The sequence below is a fragment of the Plectropomus leopardus genome, chromosome 1, assembly GCF_026936395.1.
Source record: "Plectropomus leopardus strain MGB_pleo_1.0 chromosome 1, ASM2693639v1, whole genome shotgun sequence".
Classification (NCBI taxonomy): Eukaryota; Metazoa; Chordata; class Actinopteri; order Perciformes; family Serranidae; genus Plectropomus; species Plectropomus leopardus.
Window position 1 is genome coordinate 27,835,968 of NC_142176.1, and position 27,752 is coordinate 27,863,719.

The 27,752-nt window shown below is 40.1% G+C and overlaps 1 protein-coding gene across 3 annotated transcripts in view; it reads right to left on the minus strand.

Moving 5' to 3' along the window:
• Positions 1 to 27,752, minus strand: part of ush2a (Usher syndrome 2A (autosomal recessive, mild)) — a 242,465-nt gene that overhangs the window by 176,740 nt on the left and 37,973 nt on the right. For all 3 annotated transcript variants that reach the window (XR_015776845.1, XM_042488321.2, XM_088079180.1), the window contains exons 12-24: positions 26,239 to 26,332; positions 16,386 to 16,581; positions 15,452 to 15,582; positions 15,097 to 15,304; positions 11,213 to 11,496; positions 9,762 to 9,984; positions 9,141 to 9,278; positions 6,989 to 7,169; positions 3,317 to 3,480; positions 2,989 to 3,147; positions 2,655 to 2,883; positions 1,068 to 1,188; positions 702 to 849 (exon numbers count right to left, since the gene is read on the minus strand). Coding sequence is in view for 2 of the 3 variants with exons in the window: in XM_042488321.2 (XP_042344255.2) it covers positions 702 to 849; positions 1,068 to 1,188; positions 2,655 to 2,883; positions 2,989 to 3,147; positions 3,317 to 3,480; positions 6,989 to 7,169; positions 9,141 to 9,278; positions 9,762 to 9,984; positions 11,213 to 11,496; positions 15,097 to 15,304; positions 15,452 to 15,582; positions 16,386 to 16,581; positions 26,239 to 26,332 (2,276 nt within the window). In the remaining variant the exon portion in view is untranslated. The remainder of the gene's footprint in view (positions 1 to 701; positions 850 to 1,067; positions 1,189 to 2,654; positions 2,884 to 2,988; positions 3,148 to 3,316; positions 3,481 to 6,988; positions 7,170 to 9,140; positions 9,279 to 9,761; positions 9,985 to 11,212; positions 11,497 to 15,096; positions 15,305 to 15,451; positions 15,583 to 16,385; positions 16,582 to 26,238; positions 26,333 to 27,752) is intronic.

Genomic DNA, 27,752 nt, shown 5'->3' on the forward strand with positions numbered 1-27,752 from the left:
TCTTAATAATAATAATGACCTGGTGACATTGAAAATAGGGGAAGGAGATGTAGAAAAACATGTGGAACAATTCTTATTATGACACTAGGAGGGAGAAAGATTAACAGAGAGAGAGAAAAAAAAGACAAAGAGAGAGAGAAACCTAGGTTACAGGGCTTTGTATGACACTGAGCCTTAGAGCCATTACAAAGCTCTCTGGATTTACCAAAGGCAGTTCCAGTTCAGTGCGCATTTCTGTGTGTGTGTGTGTGTGTGTGTGTATGTGTGTGTGTGTGTGTGTGTGTGTGTGTGTGTGTGTGTGTGTGTGTGTGTGTGTGTGTGTGTTGGTGTTAGTTGATTCTTATTCTCCTTCAGTGACACCAACCTAAAAGCCATGCTACTAGGCAAGTGTTTCATGTTAGTTAAATGTGTGTGTTGTATGTGTGTGTGTGTGTGTGTGTGTGTGTGTGTGTGTGTGTGTGTGTGTGTGTGAGAATGTATGATTATCCTTCTGTATTATTTATTCTGACATGGGCATGAATAACATATATATTTGTTATGTCATGTAATTGTTATATGCTTCTAATGAACACACAGTGTACATGTGCTCATTTTAAATTGCACAGAGTGGTAATGTGTGAACAGTTTGCTGCATTTGTACATGTTTTTTTGGTATTTCTACATAAGCTGCAAAGTGTACATGTGTATGTTTGTGATCCTACCATTTGGCTGACTGGGGGGCTCCCAGGAAGCGTGCAGTGTATGAGGTCCTGTAGCAGTGACTCGGGCTGGGGGTTGGTTTTGTGGGGGGGCAGAGGCTGTCAGCAGAGACAGGGGTGGGGTAGAAGTGCATCCCCCTGAAGAGCACGCCTGTAGACAAGGTTAGGATTTAATTATTTTCATGTTGTAGACTGTACATGCTATAAATGCACATTGGCTGTTGCTCATGCATACTTGCTAATCCTTCTGAAAGCACACTTAGACACATATCTTATTTTATTGGGAGCGAGGATATACAATACATATAGGCTATATTTTGCAAAGAGATGCAGGCACTAAAACACACTGAAGCTGTTTGTCCCACCTACCTCCAGTATGACAGTGTATTGGGTGAAGGGCTTTAGACTGCTTGCCACAGCTTCTGTAGATAAGCCTGTGTAGTGAATGACAGGCTCTGCTCCACTGGACTCCATGGAAGATAGCACAAACCTGTGGGAGACAAAAAAATGTGATAATAAATTCCTATTTTCTTAATTTTTCCATCTCTCTCTCTATCACTCTGATAGGTATGTTCAGTTAAAACCAAGTGCTGGGATATCACAAGGGCCTAGGGGCTAAACGTGTGAACTTCAATGTGCAAATGTCCCAGGTTTCAATAGTAGGCAGCAGTTCAGATGTCCAGATTATTATTGCAGGTCATCCCCCTCTTTCTCCCCACATTCTCTAACTGCCTATCAACATTACAATTTGGCTTAAATGTCCAGTGTGTAGAAATTAGGGGCATCTATTGGCAGAAATGGTATGTAATACTCATCGATGTGTTTCATTAGTTTATAATCGCCTAAAAATAAGAATTGTTTCATTTTTGTTACCTTAGAATGATATCTGCATAAGTAGCGGGTCCTTTCCTCTGGAGTCTGTCATGTTGTTTCTACAGTAGCCCACAACGGACAAATCGAACACTGGCTCTAGATAGGGCCATTTGCATTTTCACATCAGCCACTGTAGTTATCTTACACACATGGCAGACAGTATACGTTTAAATTATGCAACCTCAGTACAAGATGCCACAAATTCATTCACAGTGGACCTTTAAAATATCCCCAAATCTTCTTAAGAACTCATAAAACTAGAGCTTATCTACCCATCCTGTTTTAAACTGTCCATGTTTCTCTCTTTACCTTCAAACTTGAGTGATCCTTTTCATCCCTACTCATACGTCTATCCTCAATGTCTTCCCATTATTTGTAATTTCCCTCAGTATCCTACTCTATCATACCAGTGATTAAAACTCCCAATTTCATCTATATCCTCTTTTTTCTCTCATTTTATATTGAATCTTGAGAAAAAAAAAGTTCAAAGTGGATAAGATCTTGTCTTTTGCTCCTTCCCCTTATCCCCTTCTCCAGTTCAACTCTCTGACAACTGTACATACTGTATATCCTTTATGTATACATTGTCCCACTCTTCCCTCCTGTATCCATAAAACCTTAACTTGGTTGCGCTCTATTTCTGCTGTTTCTCCTCTATATTTTTTCCTTTAATTTTCATATCATGGGCTTGACCAAACTGTAGCTTTCTGAGTCCTCTTTTTTCCATTTTACTTCACTGTCAGCAATCTCACCATTTTATGTGAATGGATTAACAATTCTGAATGTTTTGTAACAAATTATAATACCAATAGGGGTCCTATTCAATAGGTCAGTCATCCTAGTTGGTTGATTTTAGAACATGCGCCCTCAAGCTGTACCTGTGTGCTATAAGATGAATGATTTACGTTGATCATTACAATGTTTTGGCAAGTCAACTTCAGTCAGTACCACAACATAAAGTACTGGTAAAGAAACTGGAAATTATTTCTTACTTTGAAGGACAGCAAGTTCGAGTGCAACTAAATCTGAATTTTGACTTCAGTCCAGGGTGCCCTGGCTCTTATTCTTCCCCTCCTTGCTTACCTATCCACTGGGCCTGTATCATTTCGTGGTGTGCTCCAGTTAAAGCTAGCTGTGGTTGGACCAGGTCGCCCCACAAGGTTTAAATGGAGCTGTTCTGCTTCTGGCGGAGCACCCAAAGTTTGGTATGAGGCTGATGCACTTATTGTCGACCCAGCCACATTAGCTGTTACAAGCCAGTAAGAGTAGTTGGTGTAGGGAAATAAACCAGTGTCTTCAAATGATTCAGGGCCTGAAAAGGGGGGCAGAAGGGAGAGTGGTTAGGAAATGAGTTTGAAAAAAAATGTTTGTTTCATGTATTTGAAAGAGAAAAAAGGGGAATAATCTGCTTTCTTACTGAAAGGATAGTGACTTTGGATGCTCTGCACTGACTGTCCATCTCTGATGACTGTGTAGTTGAGTCTGTTTGAGTTTGGGGAGTCAGGCGGATGCCAAGAGAGACGAATGGAAGAATAACTGAGAGCAAGACCTACTGGTGCAGGTTGCTGAGATGGCGCTACAAAGACAGAGACAAAAACAAAGTTAGAGATAAACAGTGATAGGTATAAACTAAACAGATTAAATCACACAGAATTACAGGAACAGCTTATAATTAGAGTGTATTGTCTTTGTGTAAATGTGTTACTACTGGCAAAAAAAACAGCAAGTCAGCATGTAAAACAGACCTTTACTGCAGCCAAAGTGGTTCTCAGGGTTGAAATGACTCGCTCCAGGTTGACATATATCACACTTGTCTCCAGTTACCAGCAGCTTACACACACACACCCCTGAGTCTGGATGACATGATCCATTGACACTGCCCATCAGGTCACATGCGCATGGCTGGCATCTGGTCAAGCAAAGAAAAAAAAAAAAAGAAAAAAGAAAGAAATGATCACAAAGGCATTTTTACAGTCTACATTTTTCATTAATGGCTACACCTATGTGGCTGAAAATAAGATCAAAACACAGACTTTACCATCACCTTTTTAGACAGAGGTTTGACAGGAAATTGTACCTTTTGAATAGCTCATGATTTTTTAAAGGTAAATCACAGAAATCAAAGTCATTCTCTCTTAATGAAAAAGGTAATCCCCTTACAAATTGTGACAAAAATGAGTCAACAAGATGCAGCGGTGAAACTTGTTATTTGTTGTGTAGTCTACTCAAACAACGAGAAACAGTCATGGCTGCCAGTCATGGAGACAGACAACTAATGTGCAAAGGAAAAGGTTGAAGCCACCCAACCATCAAGTGGATTGATAATGCCCAGTCACATAATGACCCCCACGACAGCAGTAGGCTCCTGTATTTTGAAACAGTCAATAAAGTCCACTAAACAGAAAAGCCGTCTGTTTCATTACTTTGATGTAATAAATACACACGTGTCAATTAGATCAACAAACAATCCGCTTATTGTGATCAATTCGACCCAGATAAGCACGATCACTTTTTCCACTGTAGTGCTTTCACAAAAGTGCAAATACAGTAAACACTACAGCTTGGATGTGAATGATAGGCCATACATAGAAAAAAAAATGCATTTTGAAATGTATTAGCATTAATGCTCCAATGTCTAAAGAAAGCTTGTGACTGGGTCTGTGTGTCTGAAAGGTGTTGGGTCTTCACCTTAACACTGTGAGGGAGACCCTCAGGACCGTCTATCCCACCCACCATCATCCCCGAGCTATAAAACTAACTTCACGGAAAATGCATTACCCCTCAGAGATGCCAAAATCTGTATGTGAGTCTGTGTGTGTGAGTCTGACAGTGTATGTGTCTGGGTCACGAGTGTGGTGTTACCCTCACTGGGGCTGGGCAGCGGGTGATCATCCGGCCAGCCACCTCACACCTTTACACACAGTCATATGCACACAGACACACACACAATCACATGTGCTGGTTGGAGGATCTTTGGCTCACCCTCACATACACACACTGCACTGACATAGAGAGTATAAACCCTATTAGACACTGACACACATACAGACACAAACCATGTGTGTTTTTTCTTACACATACTCTACACACGCTCTGTCTCTCTCCCTCTCACACTCACACACACTGCTACACTTTCTTTATTGCTGTGTGAAAAGCCACAGCCTCTTAACGAGCCGCAAATTTGTCCTGTCAACTGGTGCTCAAACACACACACAGACACACACGCGCAAAAACACACAGGTACAACTACACACATACACCAAAAAATTCCACAGTGACTCGACCTTCACTCTACTTCCAAGGAGAAAGAAAACACCAAGATCACACCCATTCTCTCATTTTTCATCAGCCTCAAAGCACAGAATGTCTATGAAAGAGAGACAGACTCATTTATGTGTATTAAGTGATGTATAGCATGCTTACACAAACGAGCAACAGTGACATGCAGGGAATTGTGTAATAGTTAACATAAGAATGATCATGTGTCATGTAATAATTTTAGATAAGACTTTCAAAGATGTTTAGATCCCAGTAACACAAATCAAATGTTACTGTAGGTTTTAGAGTATTATACATACATATGTAATCCCTTGTAATAAAATTATGTGTGTAAGTGAATGTGTGTATGTGCCAATATCTAATCCCTCCAGACAGAATTACCGTCATATTTCCCTGTGATGAAGTTAACAGCGGTCAGCACTTCTCTGACCCGCTTCCCCATGGAGACACGTAGAGACACAGGACTACAACATCAGCCAACCACTCATACATCAATGTGTGTGTGTGTGTGTGTGTGTGTGTGTGTGTGTGTGTGTGTTAATTCATTTGTGCAAAGCCTATTGATTGAAAGGGGGAGGATAAATTACTTGATGATATTTAGATGAAGAAATCCTTATTATGGAGTGACTCTAGGCACAAGAAAAGCATTCAGCAGTAATAACCCAAGACTTAATTTTTCATTTTTCCAGCACAAGGAAAGAAAATAAGACAGGAAAAACTGAATTACAGAAGACAGACAGGGACAGAGCGGGAGAAAGAGACAGGAGCTGTATTTACCCAGAGACTGCACAATAAGGCCGCAACGAAGTCCCTTCTTAATGCCGCCTTTACACTTTTACACTGAACCAAACAACGGCCGTATCACGCTGCTCCAGTGTGTGATTTTAGACAGTATGCTGGCATCACAACTGATAAAGAGGCATGATGTGTAACATGACAACATCTGCCACTAGTGTGACATATAACAATCAGGTCAGCGGCACTTTCCTAACAAAAACATGATAGAAACAATCATTTACCATCCCTGTTTAATTGCAGTTGATCTTGTCTTCTGGTCTGAGAGTATGGAGTTCCCTCGTTGTTTCCACAATTTGCTGACATTTTTGGCTGCTGCTCTTTTTCTTTGAATTCCCAGCTAACTGCTGCTAGCTGCTTTTTAAATCTCCCAGCACTGGGTCGCTACGCTGCCGGATTCAGGGTGAGATGACTGTCCCTCCATTCTATAATTGTACTGTTTCTGAACAGTGATGAGGTGCAATAACGGTGTGAAATTCTTGCCTTGGACAGGCTATGTAAAAGAGGCTAGAGAAACGTACAGACTTATCACGTTGGTAAAAATTATAGGTCTGGCATAAGTTCAGGTAATGCGTGCTTTTACAAGATTTGTGCCTTTTCCGATCTTGCAATATTTCTTTACCACTGTTACTTTCTTCCCCATCCATCTTCTTTTCACTCATATTCAAATTATTCTACCCTTTCTTTCCCAATGCCGTCTTCCTTGATCTCTTTGTAAACTCTTTATCACTTTGTTGTTTTTTTCTCCCTCCTTCCATCGCTCCATCTCTCTCTGCTGTGAGGAGATCTCAGCCACAGCCTGAACACAGGGGAATATAGCTATCAGGCAAGGTCAGCTAACACACACACACACACACACACACACACACACACACACACACACACACACACACACACACACACACACACACAGTGGACCACTAGTCAAACAGTTTGTGGATCATCTATCTGCTATGACACCCTGTTGCGTGGAACTTATGTGTGTGCGTACCAGTGCTGCACAGGATGTAATGTGCACAGTTACATTTGTGTATGCATGTTTTAAGTTGTGTGTGTGGCGCTGTGTGTGTGTGAGATAGCCTGCAGGTAGAGACATGAGTGGTAAAGGTCAAAGCAGCTCTTAACTCATGTAAGTCATATGTCTGCCAACTAATCTGTAAACTGTCCTTACAGAGACTGCACCTGCTGGTGTGTGTGCTTGTTGGTGGAGCTGCATGCGTATTTGTGTGTTTGTGCATGCGCATGTGGTGCAATTAATGGATAAAAGCTTTACAGGCTGTATGACCTGCAGATATGGTGTTCATCTGGGTGTACGTGTGTGTAATTGACTTTCTGTGAGTTACCTGCCCAGGCCAGGGTTGAATCCAAAGAACATCTCACGACACTCGTCACAGCGTCGCCCTCCCACTGAGGGATGAGCACACACACACTGTCCAGTCTGGCTCTCACATCCACGCTGCGATGCTCCCATTGGATGGCAGTCACACTCCGCACACATACTTTGATTTGGGGAGAGGTAGAAGCCTGGACAGAGACAGAAATAACATTTAAAAAACATCATTTATCTGATTGCTTGTCTGTCACTTTATCAATCTGCCTACAAGTAAGGGCTGGGCAATATAATATTGATGTTGTAATGTGAGACTACAGTCCTAGGTTTTGGATTTCATATTTAAATTTTTAGTTCATCTAACTTAATGTTAAATTAAATAAGATTAATATAAAGTTTAAGTTAACTTAAAGTTTTCTTTTCCTGGTTTTTAAGGCTACATTGCAGTGAAGTGATATAGTTTTCTGAGCTTACCAGTAAGTATTTGCTGTTGTAGGATTTGATTGGGCCATTACATTGACTTCTGAGGATTATTTAACAAAAATCTCATTGTGTGAATATTTTGTGAAAGCACCAATAGTCAACCCAACAATATCACAGCAATATCAACATCAAGGTATTTGGTCAAAAATATTGTGATATTTGATTACCTTTGTATCGCCCAGCCCTATCATAAGTGTATTACGTCCATAAACATTTCATTGCATTGCTGACTGCATGTTAACTTGCATATGACAAATAAATAAACAAATCTAAAAGTGTATTTTTTATTCTAAGTTTCTTCTCTTTTTCTCTTTGTCCTTGCTTTGATGTAGCATTTATTTTCATTTGGTGACTCCTGAAATCACAACTCAAAACATCTGTTTTTTCTAATGTCCAGGTTGTGGTCTGCAAAATTCTTACATTTAACTTTGTATGTGGCTTCATTAAAAGTATTCACTGATCACTCTTAATGTGGCACATAATGGATTTTTTAATACATTTTTTATACAGTTGGCAAGCAGCAATGGGTTGAAAGAACCTCATATGTATATGTACTATGAACAAGTCATCAAACATGTTGAATATTTTAAGGAGTGTCCGGTGTGTTCTCTTTTTTGACAATATCTAATTATATAGTGTTTTAAGTGTTCTATATAAAATTCCTCATATTGCAAAAGGTGAATGAGAGGCTGATTTTGGATGCTGCCTGATACAATCCTGAGACAAATCCTGAGACATCCTGAGACTCCTAATAAGCATTAAGGGGAGTTGCTTGCATTTATTTGTAATAAAATTGAACACAAAGCCAATAAGTGTGCGTGAAGCTACATTAAACACTCTGGGTTCTAAAGTATAAATCAATTCAGTTTATTTTTCCCAACGCCAACAGCGACTCATAATTATATAAATAATTAGATACTCTATTTAGTAACTTTGACAGGGAATTTGCAATGGCATGTATACCAAGCCATGAACTAGCAGTTTAGGAGACTAGGAGGAGCAATTTGTAGGAGGATGAAGCTCAGCAAATGTATTAAATAATCGGATAAAAAATGTTGGCTAAGTTATTTATCTATGTAACCTGATAACAGCACTAAATATTGCCTTTATTTGATATTTTGATTCTTTGTGAGATAATTATAATCTTGTGTCCTCTGTTATTTTTTTAACATCCTTCCATCTATACATCCATTCACAACTTGTGTTACAATAAACCTGACGATGCAGTTGGTCTTCCTCCATAAATGACACAATACAGCATCTGTTACCTCTTGTCTAAAACTGACCACATGCACGCACGTACACACACACACACACACACAAAATATAATGAGGCAATGCACAAACAAAAAACAAAATGAGGTGAGCGAGAATAAGCAATCTTTCCCCTCTGTGGTGCTGTTGAGACCTGGCACAAGCAGGACAATCACTGAGTGGAGATCTGGCAGAGGACACATGCCAACACAAACACACACACAAACATACACAAAGGACCAAACACTAAAAGTTTGGAGTACCAACCATTGTTCTTAAACATTTTCCGAGAATCTCTTTCATTTTTTGGGTAATCTGACCTTTGGGCAGAAACCTTTCCACTTGTTTTTTTTTTTTATTCAGTCACTTCTTAAACTTCATGTTGATCTATACTGTATTTATCTATTACATATTTAAAACACACTCACCAGGTCGGCAGCTACTGCAATCCTTTCCATAGCGTGTAGGGACACATACACACTGCCCTGTGGTGCTGTCACATGCTGACCCCGTCACTGTCCCTCTGAGGTCACAGATACATGGTACACAGCCCTGGGTTGACCCCTCTGATAAGACACAACGCAACTTCAGGAAGCAGAACAGATTTGGACTTTTTCTCTCGAACGGTCTGTACTTATGCAAAAACACAAAAGCTTTACCACACAGAAGAGAATATACCTCCCCAGACAAAAGTCCTGAGGTAAAGGGAGTAAAAATCGATTTGATATGATATGACATGATACAATACGAAAGAACCCTATTGTCAGTTTACTTTTCAATTCATTTTGCATCCCCAGACAGCAAAATGAATTTCAGGACGCTGTCTGAAATTCCATACATACAGTCAATACATAAGTTGAATAACATCCTTTTTTTTCAGTTGCAGTAACTATGCTGTAATCTCATTTGACTCTGCTTGTCAAACTATTTAAAGTGTGTCATTTGTTAAAGTTTCTGATCAACTTTTTCATCGTGTTTACAAAGGCCTAAACTAAAAGACTGGAGCTAAACTTGGATGTAACTTTGGCTTCAGCTCTGTGTTAACTTACGGAGTTGTACACTTCTGTTGTAGTAATTGTGGGCACAGTTGGTACACCGTGCTCCCTCCACCCCCTCTCGGCAGGGGCATTGTCCGGTCCACATATCACATACACCCTCTGGCACAGTGCCATGGATGTCACACGCACACGGTAGACAGCCAAGGGAGTTCCGCTGCTCCAGGGTGTGATAACCATGACGACAGGAGTCACAGCGACGGCCTTCCACATGTTCCTAAAAAAAAGAAAGGACAGTAAGAGCAAAGTGTAAAAAATAGCTGGAGTGTCATACAAATATAAAAAAAACACATAAAAAGCCACATAAAAGAAATCACAGAGGTAGCCTGAATTGCGAATAAGGTGTTGAACCAGTTGGTCTCTTCAAAAAGTTGCAGTCATGTTTTTTATCTCATCACATGGCAACTTGGAGTTAGTCATATATTTAAAAAGTCAGGCAGCTGTGTGGATCAACATTATGGTAGAAAATTCAGGTGAGAAAGACTGAATTAAAAAGAGATGGGTGACAAAAATTTCCACAACAGGAGATGTCCACAGAGGGTCTTCTGGTGCCTTTTGGGAAGTGAATATATTATTTTTAGACCTGGATAAGCCATATTCTGTGATTTTTTTTAGTTTACGATTGTTTTCTGGAGGTATTTATGTAAACTCTAAAAGCTTTATCTGACCACTTCACCTACTGTGTATGTACCACTTTTTTGTAGATTTATTACAGATCTCAAAGCTGTAAGTCATTATTGCTCTCTGTATACTCTGGTTGGATGGTCTGCCTTGTCCACCTGTGGACTTAACTATTAGTACTTCTTTATTTATAAGGCTATTCTTGGTCTTCTTTCCTTTTACCTATCAATCAACATCCTACAAGAATGAATGGTAAGTTATTGTCTTTGCCTCCTGATTTATTCTTGCTAACCGTTCCTTTGTACAGAACTGGAAAAAAATGGCTTTATGTATGCTGCTGCCTCAGTTTGGTATCAGTTGCAAACTTACCTAAATCTTCAGGAGCTGGTGTCACTGGACACATTCAAAGTGTTTCTAAGTGACTTGAAAGCAGGCTCATTTGCCTGTGAATGTTTTGAATGATAGAATAATGTTTTTGGTATCATATATTTCTTTAAGTTGTTTTCTGTTTTCATTATTGATTGTTATGTGTTTAGTTTTCATCTCAACAGGTCTTTTAGTTCCTGTTATATAAAGGTTAAATAAAGACCTTCAGCCATGCACACTCTTATTCTCATCATGAATTTTGTCAAAATGTAACTGCTAGTCACTGGCCAGTGCAAACCAGTAGCACTGCAAACTAAAGGGGAGAAGTTGTTTGCAATTTCCAAAATGAGATGGTTTGCTGATTGTTAAACACAATCATTATGGCAAACTCACTTATGGTTGGTATCATAGCAAGTAATAATACAAATCTCATAAAAAATGTATACTTGTGAACTTGCCTTACACACACACTGTCCTGTGTGAGGGTCACATTCGGTTCCAGGTACTGTGCCCTCTTGTGAGCAGTCACAGGGGGCACAGGATCCCTCCAGTCGTAAACCATACGAACCCCTGCCGCAAGAGTCACAGCGCTGCCCCCCCACCCCGGGCTTACACTCACACTGCCCCCCCTCAGGCTCACAAAACAGGCTGAGGGAACCCAGGGGGTCACAGTCACATGGGATGCAGCCGTCTGGGTGGGACAGGTTCCAATAACCAAACTCACAGCGGTCACAAGAAAGACCTAGAGAGAAAGCAAGACAGAGAAAGAGGGAGAGGAAGAAAAGACTGTTACAGAAATATCGAGGAGAAGATGAAGTGGCACCTACTGAGAGAACCAAAAAGGAAAAGCAAATAAAAAGAGGGAACTGATGCTTGCTTGTTCACCAACTAGCGTTTAGCCTTTATCTGTTTGCAGGTGTGTGTGTGTGTATGTGTGTGTGTGTGTGTGTGTGTGTGTGTGTGTGTGTGTGTGTGTGTGTGTGTGTGTGTGTGTGTGTGAAAGAGGGGGCGAGAGAAATGGTGGGTGTATAAAACTGCCATCATTAGGGCCAGGCCCTCTACATATGATGGATCACTCACCTAAGGCCAAACACTTAATTTCGCTGAGCGAGAAAATAAATAAATTAAGGAACTACAAGAAAAGGATGAAAGGAAAGAAAAGGAGGAGATGGAGAGATGGATAGAGGAACATAAAAATAACACTGAATCACCTTTGCTTTAAAAACAAGACAAGGTGAGTTCTGTTGGCTTTGCAGTACTTAAAGAACAATTTATCTCTGCTTGTTGCCAGGTTGGCAGTACAATTCAATGTGCTTTAAAGGCATAAATATAACAATGACAATATTGCAAAAGTGGCAGGTAATAATGAGATTAAAAATAAAAATTAAATAAATAGATAAATAAATAAAAGTACAGTTATAACAAAATGCAATAAAGCACACTTACAATAATATATAAAGTAGTTTTATAAAATACGTAAAATCAAAGTCATTTCAAAGTGCAAAAATGCAGCTTACTATTAACAAGTTAGCAGTAAATATTTAAGGCCTTTCATACTTTAAATATTTAACATCTCTCAATATTTTCAGTGCTAGAAGGAGTTATGCAGAAGAGCATGTTAAATGAACCGATTACCAGTTTCACTTCAGTTACTGCTACTTATGCATTCAATTATTTATTTTAAATTTAGGCCTGTCAACATTTTATTTATTAGGAAAATGAAGCAAAATAATTCTTAAATTATTTTTACTCTGTTTATAATTGTTGTACAATAAGAAACACTAAAACTGATCATACTGTTGGAGGTTTTATGGCTACAGCAGCAGTGCCAGGCTATAAGGCTAGTTAAACTATGATGTGCAGCTTGAGCGAGCAGGGCTTATTTGAATATGCCATACGTATTCCATGACAGGCAATCTGTCCCTAAATGGATGCCTGGGGGCAACGCAGTCACCACAGCCGTTTATGAGGGAGCGTGTGTTCGTATGTGGGTGGGTTAAAATGTGTCTGTGTGCACATACATCCATAAGAGCATATCTGTGCATCTGTGTTAGTGCATGTGACCAATTGTGTGCGTGTCTGTGTAAGTGTGTGTCCTACTCAGTGTGCGGCGACCACTTGGCATTTCCCCTGGTCTGCCCACTTTAATGACCTTATAGATATGAATGTGTTTCTCTCCATAGATCATATTTCATAATAGTCTTGTTAAGATATGTCTGCATGTGCGCGTGTTGAGGTGTACGTGCACGTCTGGTGGTAAATATGCATGCTAACAGGATGATGCTTGCAACCCTACCAATGCTATGATATATTGTACTCTGATTTTCTCCCAAAAGTAAAGTTTATATAGAATCCCAAACTCATCAAAGAAGTAATTATGTTTCTATTTATATTTCAGACATTCAGCTGAACAAGCTGGCATTTGCAGTCTTTTTTTCCAGCCTGTCTTGTGACATTCAAACGCAGTAACAGAAACAATTTAGAAGATTAGAGAAATAAAAGGAGAAGACAAAAGAAAAAAGCCAGAGACAATAAAAAGGAAAGAAAGGTGAGAACATTAGAGAACAGAATTTGTGAGAAGATGTTAGATCAGGACAGAAAGGAGCTAAATTTGTGTCAGGGTGTGCATGTGTGCACGCGTGCATATGAGTGTGTTTTTTCGGGACATGGCCCAGCCCTTTTATCAGTAGCCAGCTGGTTAACAGGCTCATGCATCACCATTTCAAACACTATTATGTACACACTGCACTCTGGCACCTTGTTATAAATGTGTGTGTGTGCGTCTGCATGTGTGTATCTGTGTCTGCGTGCACACATTTCAATTCTGTCCCTCTGAAGCATGCCTGCCATTGCTCTACTCAAAGTATCAGCTTGGCGGTAATAAATTGCCATAATCAAATCTCATTTCTGAAAAATACCTGTGGGAGCAACCAAACAAACAAGGACAGGAAAAAAAAAACGAAAGTGGGTCTTGTAAGAAGGAGTGTGAAAAATACAAGGGGCTGCAGCCGTTTGTTTTAATCAACTTGGCATTGAATTAGAGAATTAAATACCAGCTTAGTCCTTGATAGCATACACACACACGCACACACACGCACACAGTATTTATACACACACGCAGGAAACCCACTACTCCAATCATACAATACATACATTTAAGCAAAGACAAAAGTACATGAACACACGGTCACAACCAGACACTCTCCCTCTTGCATATACATAAACATAAATAGACACTCTTACACACATTTATAACTTCACATACACATTCTCGCACTCACAACCGTGGGCCCTTGATAGCGAGGCTTAGCAATAACCATGATGCGTTGAGTTGAGGAGCGTTGGCCGGTTTTGCATTTCATACGAGCCTGCTCTTCAAAGACACACAGGGGAGAGAGTGAAACCATTTATCACAAAGAGAAGCACAACGGCTGGAAGCACCCCCAGCAGAAAAGCCTGTTTATTTTGGCTGGCAAAACACTTTGGGATATGGATGTGTGTGTGTGTGTGTGTGTGTGTGTGTGTGTGTGTGTGAGTGTGTGTGTGTGTGTGTGTGTGTGTGTGTGTGTGTGTGTGTGTGTGTGTGTGTGTGTGTGTGTGTGTGTGTGTGCGTGTGCGTGTATGTACACCCAGTATATCCAATTTTGCTTATGTGTGCACCGCAATGAGCAGCTGTGCCTATGTATTAATTAAGATGCCATTACTGGACAATTAAAAAGAGAAACTGTTCTAATGAAAAAGCAGAAGTTATCAACAAAGTACTTTGGGACATTCTGTAAGAGAAACTAGTCTAGGGAGCAGACATTTTTGAGTTGAGAGGTGTGCTGCTGTGGTAACATACCAAAGTCTGAGAGACTGCCTATATTGCCCTTCAATCACTCTTATGTTTTTGTTAACTTAACCAAATCCCCAAAAATGATTATTTAGTGGGTTCGACCCCTCTCTGTTCCACCAACCACCGGCAGGCACACCGACCATGCATGCACCGTGCATTCACCTGATTGGCAGAGAGGTGGGATATGATAGACTGGCTCTGTTAATCCAGAAGCCCCAACTTTACAAAATCGTTATTTAATTGTGCACATTGTTTGTACAGGATTGCAGCTGCCTGCTCCACTAATGACATGATCTTCCACATGTGTCTTATTGTCCTCAAAAACTTTCACACCATCAGTTGAAAAGAAGCAGCTCTGACACAAATGATTGTTTCTAAGAAATGCACTGCAAATTCACTGGCAACCTACCATCAAATGTGTCATCAAAATAAAATATAAAAACAAGAATCGCAGAAATTCCAATTTTAAAAACTTTTTTTTAGTTATTTCAATGTTTGTTTATTTACCTGTGACATGGGGTTTACACTGGCATAGTCCGGTGTCGTGGTTGCAACTGGGAACTCCTTCTGTTGAGGTACTGATGATGCCAATGTCACTGCAGTTACAACGGGTGCAGCCATTTGGATTTGAGGCTTTTAGACCATACCAACCAGGCAAACACTCGTGACAACGGCGACCTGTTACTGCAGCCTTGCACTGACACTGACCTCCTACCTAGAGGTAAGAAACAGAGATGAAGAGAGGGACAAAGAAGAGAAGAAGACAAGTTTTCAACTGACTCAAAAACCCTGAAATCATCAAAAAATGAAATAGCAAGGGTTTTACTATCATCAACAACTAGCTGTTTGTATTGTCGTATACCTGCGCACACTCCGTACTGCTGTTCACTGTTCCAGCAGTGTTACAGTTGCAGGGCTGACACAAATCAACTGAAGTGGGATCAGATTCCTCCAACCTGAAAAACCCACTTACACACAGCTCGCAGTTCTTACCTGAGAGACAGAAACAGGGTGAAACAGACAGCAACAAAGTCAAAGGAACAGGTAGAAATCACAGATGATCAAGAGAAATGTTCATGTCAGACTGCAGATTTTAATCTTATTTGTCTCATTGGGAAAGTGGTTTCACAGCATCATGAAAATCTGACTGACACACATGTGACTAAGGCACAATAGACTAATGTATAAGCAGCATGAAATGCTTCATAACCACTCTCCAAATGACCACTGTCATCACTTCCAACCAGTTACATAATAGATAAAAATCCCTAACCCTTAAGGAGCCCATGTACAGTACCTGAATTTGTTGAAAATATGTTGTTAGAGACCTGTGTTAAACTGTATCTGTTTCAATATAAATAACACACTCTATATACACCTGCAAATATTAAAATTGTAATTGTTTCAAAGTACTTTAACATTAGGGTTGATTAAGAGACATAAAAGATTCTATATTTATTTCATTCATATAAAATTTGAATAAAATAATTTAACAAATATAATATAAATAAAGCTCTCCATGGGCTAGTTCATTCTTATTTGTGTACATACATGTTAAAAACCAAAGTCAACATGGCCTGCGCTCTCACAATATTCTACAAAAGTAGGTTCCCGAGGCTTAAACAGAACTTGGCAAAAAACCTCTTTAATACACTGCCAATTTGTCCTGGAAGAAATGAACAGCAGGAGCTGAAACTGTCAGAGCTGATTACTACAGGGAAGTTAAGTGAACTTTAAGGTATTGAGAAAAATATTTCTTTTTTTCTGAAATCACTTAATTACATAAAACGTTTTACCCATGGTATTGTGCATGCAGTTGTCACAGACACCTCCCCCTCCTCGATAGTGCTCATCTGGCTGGTTGTCGACTCTGGCATCATAATGACAGGAGAGGGCGTGGCCATGACACTGACAAGACCGGCAGTTCATTGGCTGGAGCTGGTCACCTGACCTGAATGGCTTGTCATTGAAGAGGGGCGCACAACGCTGGCACTGTTTAACACAGTCACATACACAAATACAGACAGAAATTATCTTTACATGCTGTTTGGATATGCTACCATAACTGTTATTATATAAACTCAAAAACTAAACAGCTCACAGCAAGTTTAGATACACAGCATTTACGTTGCAATGAATGACAGCACTGGTGATAAAAACAAAACAAAAAAAATTGTCAAGGGATTAGGAACATATACTTCTATTAAAGAAGCATTTTACTGCTGGACAGATGATGTCTTCCCATAACTGGGCTGTCTATGCAGTGGGAAGACAAATACTTTTGAGGCTGGTGCTACCTGACCAGAGAAAACAGGAAAAGGGCTATGACATTTGCTTTTGCTCAAGAGCTAAATGTACTGTGTCATACAGGACACGCTTGTGGGTGATGTAATGGAATCTCCTGCGTTTCAACATGGAACACAATACGTCAGTCGGCTGGTAACATACGATCTCACATTACAGTTAAACAATAAGCTAAAATATGTTTCGAAAAACATTATAGGCTTGAAACAGGACACGCAATGACAGAATCTTGTTTCACATTTGACCAGCGCTGCTTTGTTTTACCATTTTATCTCAGTATTTTCAGCCTCCACTTTATGATATAGGAAACAGTATGATGCTCACTTCCTGTTCAAAAATTCGCATATTACAGCCAAACAGTAAACTAAGATATGTTTCTGAAGACATTTAGGCGAGAAATAAAGTAAGAATCTTTGTTGTTATATGATCTGCATTGGCTAGTTTTACAGTTTGGTCTGAGTTTGGGGGAGGGGGGTCTCTCTCTCTCTCTATCCGCTTCTATAACCTTTTGGGTCAGCGGTGGTTGCCATGCAAAAATACGCAAGTACAAACTAGTTTGAAAATCCTCTGGATGACATATTTGAGCTGAGAAATGAGCAGGGAGATCTGGGGGAGAATAAAACGGAGGGAATTTTTACAACAGTCCGTTTATACATACTACATATATCATACTTGTTAGAATACAAAGGTGGTTGAAAATCAGCAAAGTATCCCTTTAAGCAAAGGCATATAAAAATGTCATAAATTCGACATATGCTGAAATCATTTTGTGCGCATTGAAAACGGGTCCCATGACATTTTAAAGGCTTGCTTTTATGGAACAAAGACAGCGAATGAGACAGACACACTGATAAAGAGAGACATAGAAAGAAAGAGAGTGGAAAATATAAAGACAGTAAAATCAGTGGCGCGTGTGAATCTTAATCTAAAGAGAGAGAGACGAATAATACACATTACTGAATAGAAAACACAGAGGCATTGTCTACTATATAATAAAAAGCCAGAACACACATACACATGCGAACACACACTCGCACACAGCATAGGGAAATCAGACCACTAATGAGGAGTGACTTGCAACAGCCAGGGCTCTCACACAGGCCCACTTTCATGTCAAAATAAACATACCAAGGTGTGTGTAGGGGAGGAGGAAGAAAAAAAGTGACATAAAAAATGCATTTTTCTGTAGCAGAGAGCAGCAGAGGCGAGAAGCAGCAAGTACAAGCCCTTTGATTTTGTTCAGCAGTCAGTACAAATTATGGTGGACAAGGGGGGCATCAAATGGCGGGATTAAAAATGTATTAAAAAACACAGGAGTTCCTCCCATGTGTGACACATGCAGACCTGCACTGGGCCCATTATGTATGACACACAGAGGAGGGGGGGGCAAGGGAAGAGCGGGGAGGGGAGAGTGTAGAAGGAAAAAGGGGGAAAAGGCTCCTATTTTGTATACAAGAGAAAAGGGGGAGGAGGTGGGGAAACTGATGTGAACAGAAATGAGGGAAAGAAATCCCTTTGTGTTTTAAAGATTAACAGGAGGGACAGAAAGACAAGAAACAGACAGAGAAAACAATCCACAAGTGTGTGAGCAAGAGATCTGGGGCGGAAAAAGAAGACAAAGAAAAAGAAAATCAAAAATAAAATTAATGTTAGTATGTGAAAACAACAAAAGTCCCCATGTCGAACTACAACACGGCACAAGGTTCAGGATGAAATATTTACAGACACACAAAATCGGACTGGCAACATTAGTCAATTTTTTTTGGTTCTTAAAGGTACCCTGCGGAGTTTTATCTATATTCAGTGTTTCTCACCAAAATGCACTTTGTGTGTCCTTTGAGTCAAAAAAACATTTTGAGTGTATTTCAAATCATAAAGCATTTGCAAGCTTGCAGCCATTTTCTTCACTGCCGTGTTTTGTCAGTTACAAGTGTGTGTTCTTTTCTGTTTGGATGATACAAATAAAGTGCATCCCACTCATTAAACATTGCTCCATAGTCACACTAGTTTTCAAAAACCCCACAATTTGAGTTTAACAGGTTTATACATCTGTGCGAGGATGACATTTTTCTGGAGGCCAACACAGAAGTTAGCGTCGCTCTGGCTCCCTAAACAAAAAGCCACTAGGATTTTTCTTTTGGATTTTGGGTAATTGTAGAAAATAAGCTCTGTGGCGAACAAAGGTTATGATATTTAAACATTTTGTTCAGCAAGTTAATCTTCACAAACAAACATTACTTTTTTCGTCAGATGTAAACAACTATCCTTACGCTATAAACAGACTGCACCAGGGCTGCATGACTTCTGTGTTGCCGCCACAACGATGCTGTGTCACGATTCGGTGTGATGACGTTCCTTAGTCTCATTTAGCCACTTGTTAGCCTTTAGGCTGCCTTTTTTAAGACATGTGAAGGCTTCAAAATTCATGAGTGGGGTATTTATTGACAAATTTTATGTTGTGGAGAAAAACATGAAAATCTGAATAAACTTGTATTTACCAAATATCTGATTTCAGGCATCTAACCAAAAACCCCCTTAAAAAAGCCCACTGACATCAAGACGGACCCTAAAATGCTGAAATGATAACTCATTTCCAGATTAATGACAGATGGACAGAAAATCAGTCATGTCGAAGTGTCTTCACACCATTTGGTTCAATTCATCACTACATTTTACTAATTTCACGTATTCAACATAATTCATGTTTACACCACATCAAATGTAATAAAGTTCCAGACATTTACCATGGAATTTATGCCTAATTTTTCCATTTCTTGAGTGTTTCTTTCTTCTAATTTGACACCATCTCAAAATTTTGTTGAGTTGATGGCCAAACATGATTAAATTAACAAAGAAAATCTTACAAACAGTAGGAGAGAACAGACGGGCTGCTCATTTCCAAAGAATATTTAAACAAATACACATCCCCACCACAAAATGAACAAGATGTAAAGGTTTTGCATATCTGTAATTTGTGCGTGTGTGTGTTGGTGTGTGTGTGAATCCAGAGCACTGTTCCCTGTTGGGTGATTATTAACAAGATCTAATGAAGCAGCAGGAGATTCTCTGGAGACGTGACGTATACACACACACATACCAAGACACAAAAACACATGAGACAAAAAGAAACACGCATGTAAACACCTATGCGCGCGCGCGCACACACACACACACACACACACACACACACACACACACACACACACACACACACACACACACACACACACACACACACACACACACACAGGAGTGTGTGTCTTGGGACATGTCATTCCACAGGAGTGTTGGGATGTTTGCATGTTACTGTTTGTTTCGTCTGCCTCCTGCACGTCTGTCTGTCATGCTGTTTGGCTTCAAATCTGTCTAATGTCAGTAACTTCCCGCCTCCCTGTTTGTCCGTGCCGCTTTTCCTCCTTCTGCCCATCTGTCTTTGTGGTTGCCTGTGTGCCTATCTGTGGCTCTGTGCCCCAAAACGTTTCACATATCAAAGGTACTTTTCTTTCTGCACTTCGAACAGAAAGCTCTCACTACATCTCACTCTTCAACTCATCCCCAGCGGGTGAGTTGAAGAGCGAGATGTAGTGAGTTCTCCTCTCCCATATCTCCCTCCCTTTTCATTCCTCTTTCGTCTCCTCCACCTCTGTGCCTCCTCGTTCTTCCCACCCTTCCTTCCTCTTCTATCGCTTCTCTTTCTGAAAAACAAATCACTCTGTACATCTCTCCGGGCTTCCCACCTCTCCCCTTCCTCAATTGCTTCCCCCTGTCTCTACCGTCCCCCAACTGCTTGTTCTCATAGCCACGGTGAGTATGTGAGCAGGAAATATTACCATACCAAATGAAAGGGAGCAGATTTTTTCCTCCTTCTCTTTTCTTTTCATTCAACATTGCGTTACCTTCCCTCTCTCCCAGCCTGCTAATTAGTCGAGGGACTGGTGTTTGGGAGTTAAAAGAAAACTGCACACGTTCATTCTCTTCTTCATACAAAAGGTTTTGATGGCACTCCCATCATCTGCACACAGTACCAAAAAGGGACAGCACATACCATAGACTGAGTGAACATGGTGTTCACTCTTTTGCTTTTATCTCTTTTTGCAAATGGCCAGTCCTCTGTAACATTACACTGTAGCTAAGAAGAACATGAGAAAATTGAGTTATTCAGTTCCTTCTGCTGATGACAGGGTACCTCTGACAGTACTTAACCCACAGTCTGACTCTTGCCACGCAACAAATATACAGTCATCCCATAACACATTTCAATGTAACACATTAAAACAAGTGAGAACTACAGACACGTTTTGGGTTTTTTTCCTGAACATGTTCTGGTCCATTTCTAAACGAGATTTTAAACTAGACTTAAGTCTGAATTAAAGGAGCAGTGTGTAAAGGCTGTGACACACCAAGCCCACAGTCAGTGTCCACGGCAATCTTCGCCGTGGTGTGTCCTGCACCGTCATCTTTTTTTCCACTGATTCAACATGTTGAATCTCTGACGATGGGCATGGAATCTGTCGGTGAATGAAATCACTCCAATTGGCTGTTCAGCTCAGCACACAAGACGACAAACTAAAGTAAAAAATGTAAACAAACAGCTAAACTTAAGGAGTGAGATCAAAACAAACATGTAATATGGAATAAGAAGGTTTTTCTTCTGCCACTGAGCTCATAACAGGAACGTTTCCTGATGGTTTGTTGTTAATTGGCACACAGTAAATATGCTTTGTTCTTTCAGCATTGGATTGCGTTGTTAATGTGCTAACTGGCTAACTAGCATCATAGCAGTCTTCCACTTTTACCGTTTTAAATGACTACTACAGACAACCAACATCTGCTGGTATGGAGGGGAATCTTCTCTGGAAGGCACAGAACGTACATAATGGTTTGCTGTTGATTTGGTGCGTTCATGTGCAACTTTTTGGCAGAGACATGGCAATGTGAGGGGGCAACACAGCAGGGTGCTTTTGTCGCCGCTAGTTCTTTGATGTCGGTTTGGTGTGTCACAACCTTAAGATTTAGGGAGATTTACTAGCATCCAGCTGTGAAGATTACAGATTTCAATCATCTGAAACTTCGCCCAATTACAATTCCTTTATTGTTCATTGTTCAAGATGTTTTTACCATGACTAAATCTGCAGAGGTCTCCTCCTCTCCAAAACAAACCCACCAGGTGATTAAAACCGGTACAAATCAGTGTTTCTGATGAAAGCAGCATGTAATGCAAATAATGTGGTTACTTGTTCATTTATGTAATAACAAACTGATTCTATTCATTTTATACATCTCACCAACTATTCCTTTGCAAGTCTGGTTCAATGCATGGAAAAATGTGAATGTGTGTTTGTGTTTGCTTATGGTGTACAGTGTTGCAGAGAAAAGGATAACATCTTATTTTCACTCTGAATGTTTGGACAAAACCTGCTGAGTGAGGAGTCCACTCTAATGGATATGTGGACATTCAGATGGCCTGTCAAGCATTTGTGTGTGTGTGTGTGTGTGTGTGTGTGTGTGTGTGTGTGTGTGTGTGTGTGTGTGTGTGTGTGTGTGTGTGTGTGTGTGTGTGTGTGTGTGTGTTAATCTGCTGGGGCAACTCATCTTATCCTAAATGCCATGACCAATTTCACGCTCTCACAGGAAAGGTCATGCCACCGGCGTGTGTGTGAGTGAGCATGTTTGTGTGTACATGCCGGTGTTGTGTGAATCTGAAGTTAACCCGGTTAACCCCAGCATAGGTGAAAATCTGCTGCTGAAGCAGACTTTAGCGACAGACATCTTGGACAACGCTACTTAACGTCACTAGCCATCAATATCTCTCTCACATACAAACACAGATGGAAACACAGAAACACAAACACTGTGTACCTTTCAGTACCTACATAAAATATATACACACTCAACAAAAAATCTCGAGATAACTTGCATAAGAGCATGCACACACACACACACACACACACTGTAATTTTCACACAATTTGTTCAATAATGTCAAGCACACTGCACACAGCTTGATGTAATGTGCCTTTGAGTGTGGATTAAAAAAATACCCACATAAAACAGCTTAAAAGAGAGATAGTGTGGATTGTTTTGCATCTCACCATAACGACATATTTTTACTTCTGTAACACTTAAATCAGATAACACTGGAACCCCCAAAATGCTATTCTGAACCGTCAAATGACGACAACATTGTACAACAGAAAATAGAGCGTGTGACGTGTTGTACAATACAATATATGATATAGCTTTCAGACATGACTGAATCCATCAGCTGTGGAGAGACGTGCAGAGACAGAGTGACAGAATGAGAGATCAACTCTGACACAGAGTGCACATAAAAAAGAATCAAAAGAAAGAGTGAGAAAGTGGGAGAGTGCGTGTGTATGTGTGTGTTTAAGTGTGTGAGCGAGAGAGTTTAAGTGTGTGTCTTCCAAGGCCCCCGTTGATCATCTTGACACATGTCTGAGCATTTCTGTCACTTTAATGTCACTGTGGAAATTCTGCAGATTAGTACAACATCCGTCATGGTGCTAGGCCGATCCAAGTCAACAGAACGCATGCAATATTAAACGCTAATATTCCCTACAGCCTTTTATGCTCCAATATTACAGAGACAGAAGAAAGGTCCTGAATATTCACTCAGAGAGATGACATGGACAGGTTTGCGAGGAAAGTGCACATGGGCACACTAACACATGCACACGCACAGATGATCACACAAAAAGGACTCTGTATAGACACATTCACGTATTACACACACTCCTTTACACACTGTCTCTCACAAAAGTGTAGCTCTAGCAGAGATTCATTTACATAAAACCACACACACAAATATATCCATATTGCTTATTTCCATTGCATCTCTGACAAAAAATACTCCACTGTTTGTACGGGTGAGAAAAAAGAAACAGATTGGTAGGACAGAGAAACATGAGACAGTAAGAAAAAGTGGAGGAATGAGAGGGATGAAACATGAGAACCAGAGTCAAACAGGAATGAATTAAATACTTAGAAAGCGAGGCAATAAAGAGTGAGAGGGGGTAGAAAAAACGGCTGAGTGAAATGAAGCGAAAGACAAACAGAGAGAGAAAGAGAGCTGATTAGAGATGCATGCTGAGGGAATGTCATTGTTCTAGTCGATTTGAGACATTATTTAAACTGAGACCCAGGAGAGAAAGACAGAGTATAAGAGAGAAGAGTGATCGACAAAAGGAAGCGGATGGAGGTGGGACAGGGACCTAGACAGGGGAAAGAGAAAAGTGGTGTATAAAAAGAGAAACAGTGAGGGTGAGAAAGAGAAAAAGAGAGGGGCAGAGAGAGACTTTTTCTGCATTAGTCTGAAAGATGGCATAAACCTGACAATGTTCATTTATGGTGTGTGTGTGTGTGTGTGTGTGTGTGTGTGTGTGTGTGTGTGTGTGTGTGTGTCTAAAGCCCCTTCTACTATAACTTTTATTTTAGTCTGGGGTTCATATAAGGCAAAAACTATTAAATACAATGGTTTGCGTAGGAGGATGTTTGTTATTTGAGGCTGAGAGTGTGCAAGACAAGCGAACGAACAGCTGCTGGTTGACAGCTGTACTTCTCCACTGATGTCCTCTGTCGCCTCTGTCTAAAACACACACACACACACACACACACACACACACACACACACACACACACACACTCACACACACACACTCACACTCTCACACTCTAATACACAGACGGGGGTGTATGAATGATACATAAGTAGTGAATAATGCAGGCTGTCCTGTGCTACAGTGAGGTGGAGCAGTCATACTGAACTTTTCACTGCTGACCGACGAGAGGCTGTTGTTGGGGTGATGCCCACTATTACCTGGCAAGTTGCATTAGCTTTGGTGCAAGCAAAGGCCTGGGCCTGAGGTGGTGGTTAACATCAAACTCAGACTGAGATCAAATTGTAAGCTCACATCCTGCAGTAAACCAGTGTGCGAATACTAGCTATGGGATCATACTTTAACTGGGAGGTAACTGTGACCAGAAGCAAACACAGTGAACCGCCAGAAATTATTCTGATTCAAAAATGACTCACGCAATCATGATAATTCAACCCAACTGTAAACCATTATGCACTAAGAGCTGGTTTATGTGTCACACGAATGTCAAATTCAATCAAAGGATTTTTTTCTTTCCTTTTGTATCATTTTTTAAAACAAAAAAAACCACACCTGAATTTCATAGTTAGAATTCAGACTCAGTTCCAGTTTTTTTCTGGTTTAAGTGAATCATTTTTCTCTGTCCCACAAAGTCAGGCAATGTAAAAGCAAGGGAAGCTATTAGACAAGATTAGAGTTTTATATTAGAGAAGTGATCTACTGTCAATCTAATTGAAAATGTCTGAGACACCACATATTCTGTTGTCATAAATCACCCTTACAGAAGTCCCGCGCCAACAAGGCTGACGTCAGCTGTCAGTTATTTACAACCTCAACAGCACACTGTCACAGACATGTTCTGCACCTATAGGCCTTCGGACTTTTTCTTTATATACTGACAATATATCTTAGTTGGAGTCTGGGTTTGCCTTTGTTACCTGCCTGTTTTTTGGACTGCTTGCAGTAAGTCTAGTTGTTTGAACACTGAATCTGCCTCATCTATCCATTATGCATGTGGGTCCAACCCTGCTCTTCCAAAATTGTGACACACGCAGTGTATTGCTTTATTTAGCAGCCTGACTGTACTGATAGCTGTCCATAACCCAACATGACAGGTTCAAATAAGAACCGCCTGGCACTGCTGTTATTCAGCATGTGTCTAAAGCATGGCAGTTAATGTCACTTAATAAATTTCACAGCAAACACGAAATAAAATCCAAGAATAAAACTAGACAAAAAGAAGAAAATATTTAACAAGGAAGGGGTCCTAATAAATTTGCTCCGTGCGTGTTTGGAATTTATTAGAGAAGTCCTCTTTATGTCGTCAAGAAGGAAACTGCTTAATGAAGACCATGTGAGGAGATTCTCCCTAGGGGAGCTCTTCCATGCTCTCTCTCTCTCTGTGTGTGTGTGTGTGTGTGTGTGTGTGTGTGTGTGTGTGTGTGTGTGTGTGTGTGTGTGTGTGTGTGTTGATATGCTCTAACTTGAATTGACTGAATATCTGGATCTAGCACTGCTATTGGTAATTAGGGATAAATCCCCTGAGAAAGCAAACCAGTGTAATACATTTGTGTTTAAATAGGTGGAACTTGTGTGTGGCAGCGTGACCCTCCAATAACTTCTCAACAACATACAGTATATACAAAAACACATCGTGTGTGAGGTCCCCTGCCACACTGACAAATTAGGTTATCATTACCAACATTGGTGATCACATGTTCATTACTTACATTGTTTCCCTCTGTGTGGCTCTCGGGCAGACACAGACAGCGGTATGGCGTCACACTGGTTTCACAGTGGTCTGCGTGGCCGTGACACTCACATCTGGCCAGATGACAAAGAGAAGGAGAGAAAAATAAACACACTCAAAACTAAAAAACTGAATGGTACAAATTTGATGATTCAAACATTAAATTTCTGATTTAAAAAAAAATGTAACAACATAACGGTAAGCAGGAAACAACATGAAAACATGACAAAAGCTCCCCCTCCTTCAAAGTTTCTGTTGCCTCCTCCTCCATCCCTCGTCCATGGAGCAGCAGTAGAACCATTAGGAAGTTCCCATTCAACATTTATAAATGCCATCCTGAGAATTATCAGAGCAACATAACAGGTAGCAGACAGCCTTGTCTCTCTCACGCACACACACATTCCCACTTACCAACAGTGGACTACAGTTAATAATGTAAACCAAAAGAAATGATCTCACTGCCGACCCTTTTTTTTCTAACTTTATCCTGAATCTTATTTTTGAATACTTTTTATTCCACTGCTTTTCTTATCTTTTATTTCTTTTATTTATTTTAATAGTGTGTGAACCCTGAGACTAGTTACAACATCAAGTACAGTTGAGCCTTTTTTTAAGTAAATTAAAAAATAAGTATAAGGAGACTGATATAGTATAAAGCTGTGACATGTAGGTCCAGAGCCTGTCCAAGGCTGCCACCCGTTCACACTATAGAGGAATGTGTGGAAAAAAATCACCAGAGGGTCTTTGACTTGATTTTAGCGTGATTTAAAGCATGACCAAATGTGGACCTCCAATATTTCCCCTGTTGGCTCGCCGGTCCACTAAAGGTGAATGAGTAAGAATACAGTGGTCCACTCTTGAACAGGTATGCAAGTGTACATGCACTCACTCACACTCACTCACTCACACCACACTGAAGGACAGTCGTTTAATTATTCATTCAGATATTCAGTTGCTTTCTCCCTTTCATTCTTCCTTCTGAGTATCTGTTCACCTCTTTATATCACTCTGTTACAAGCTGACTAGATTAAATTAAATCTGAAGCAGTAAGCAGTCAAGAATTTCTCCATTTCTTCTCAAATTAAAAGCCTATTTGTGCAGTATTTCTTATTTATGGTAGCCTACAAGTATTTTCTTCATTGCCTTTGAGATCTAGCAATGACTTCATACACCAAAGTAAAACTGCAAAAAATGACAAGTGAATTGCAACCCAAGAATGTTTCCAAATCATATACTAAAATAATTTTAAATATTTTTCATCTGGTTAAATGATGCAATACTAAAAAATGAAATTGAGTTTCACAATGAAAGCCTTTTTACTGTCCAGAGATAATCGTAAGAAAAAAAATCCGATTAGATGTACAGAAAAAACAGCGCATTAGCTTTGATAGCCACCACTTCTAAACAAAATGTGAAAAAGCAACACGGACAACAACTCAGACTTAGTCAATACAAATGTATGGAAGTAAAGAAAAGTGTTAAGATATGTCTTTA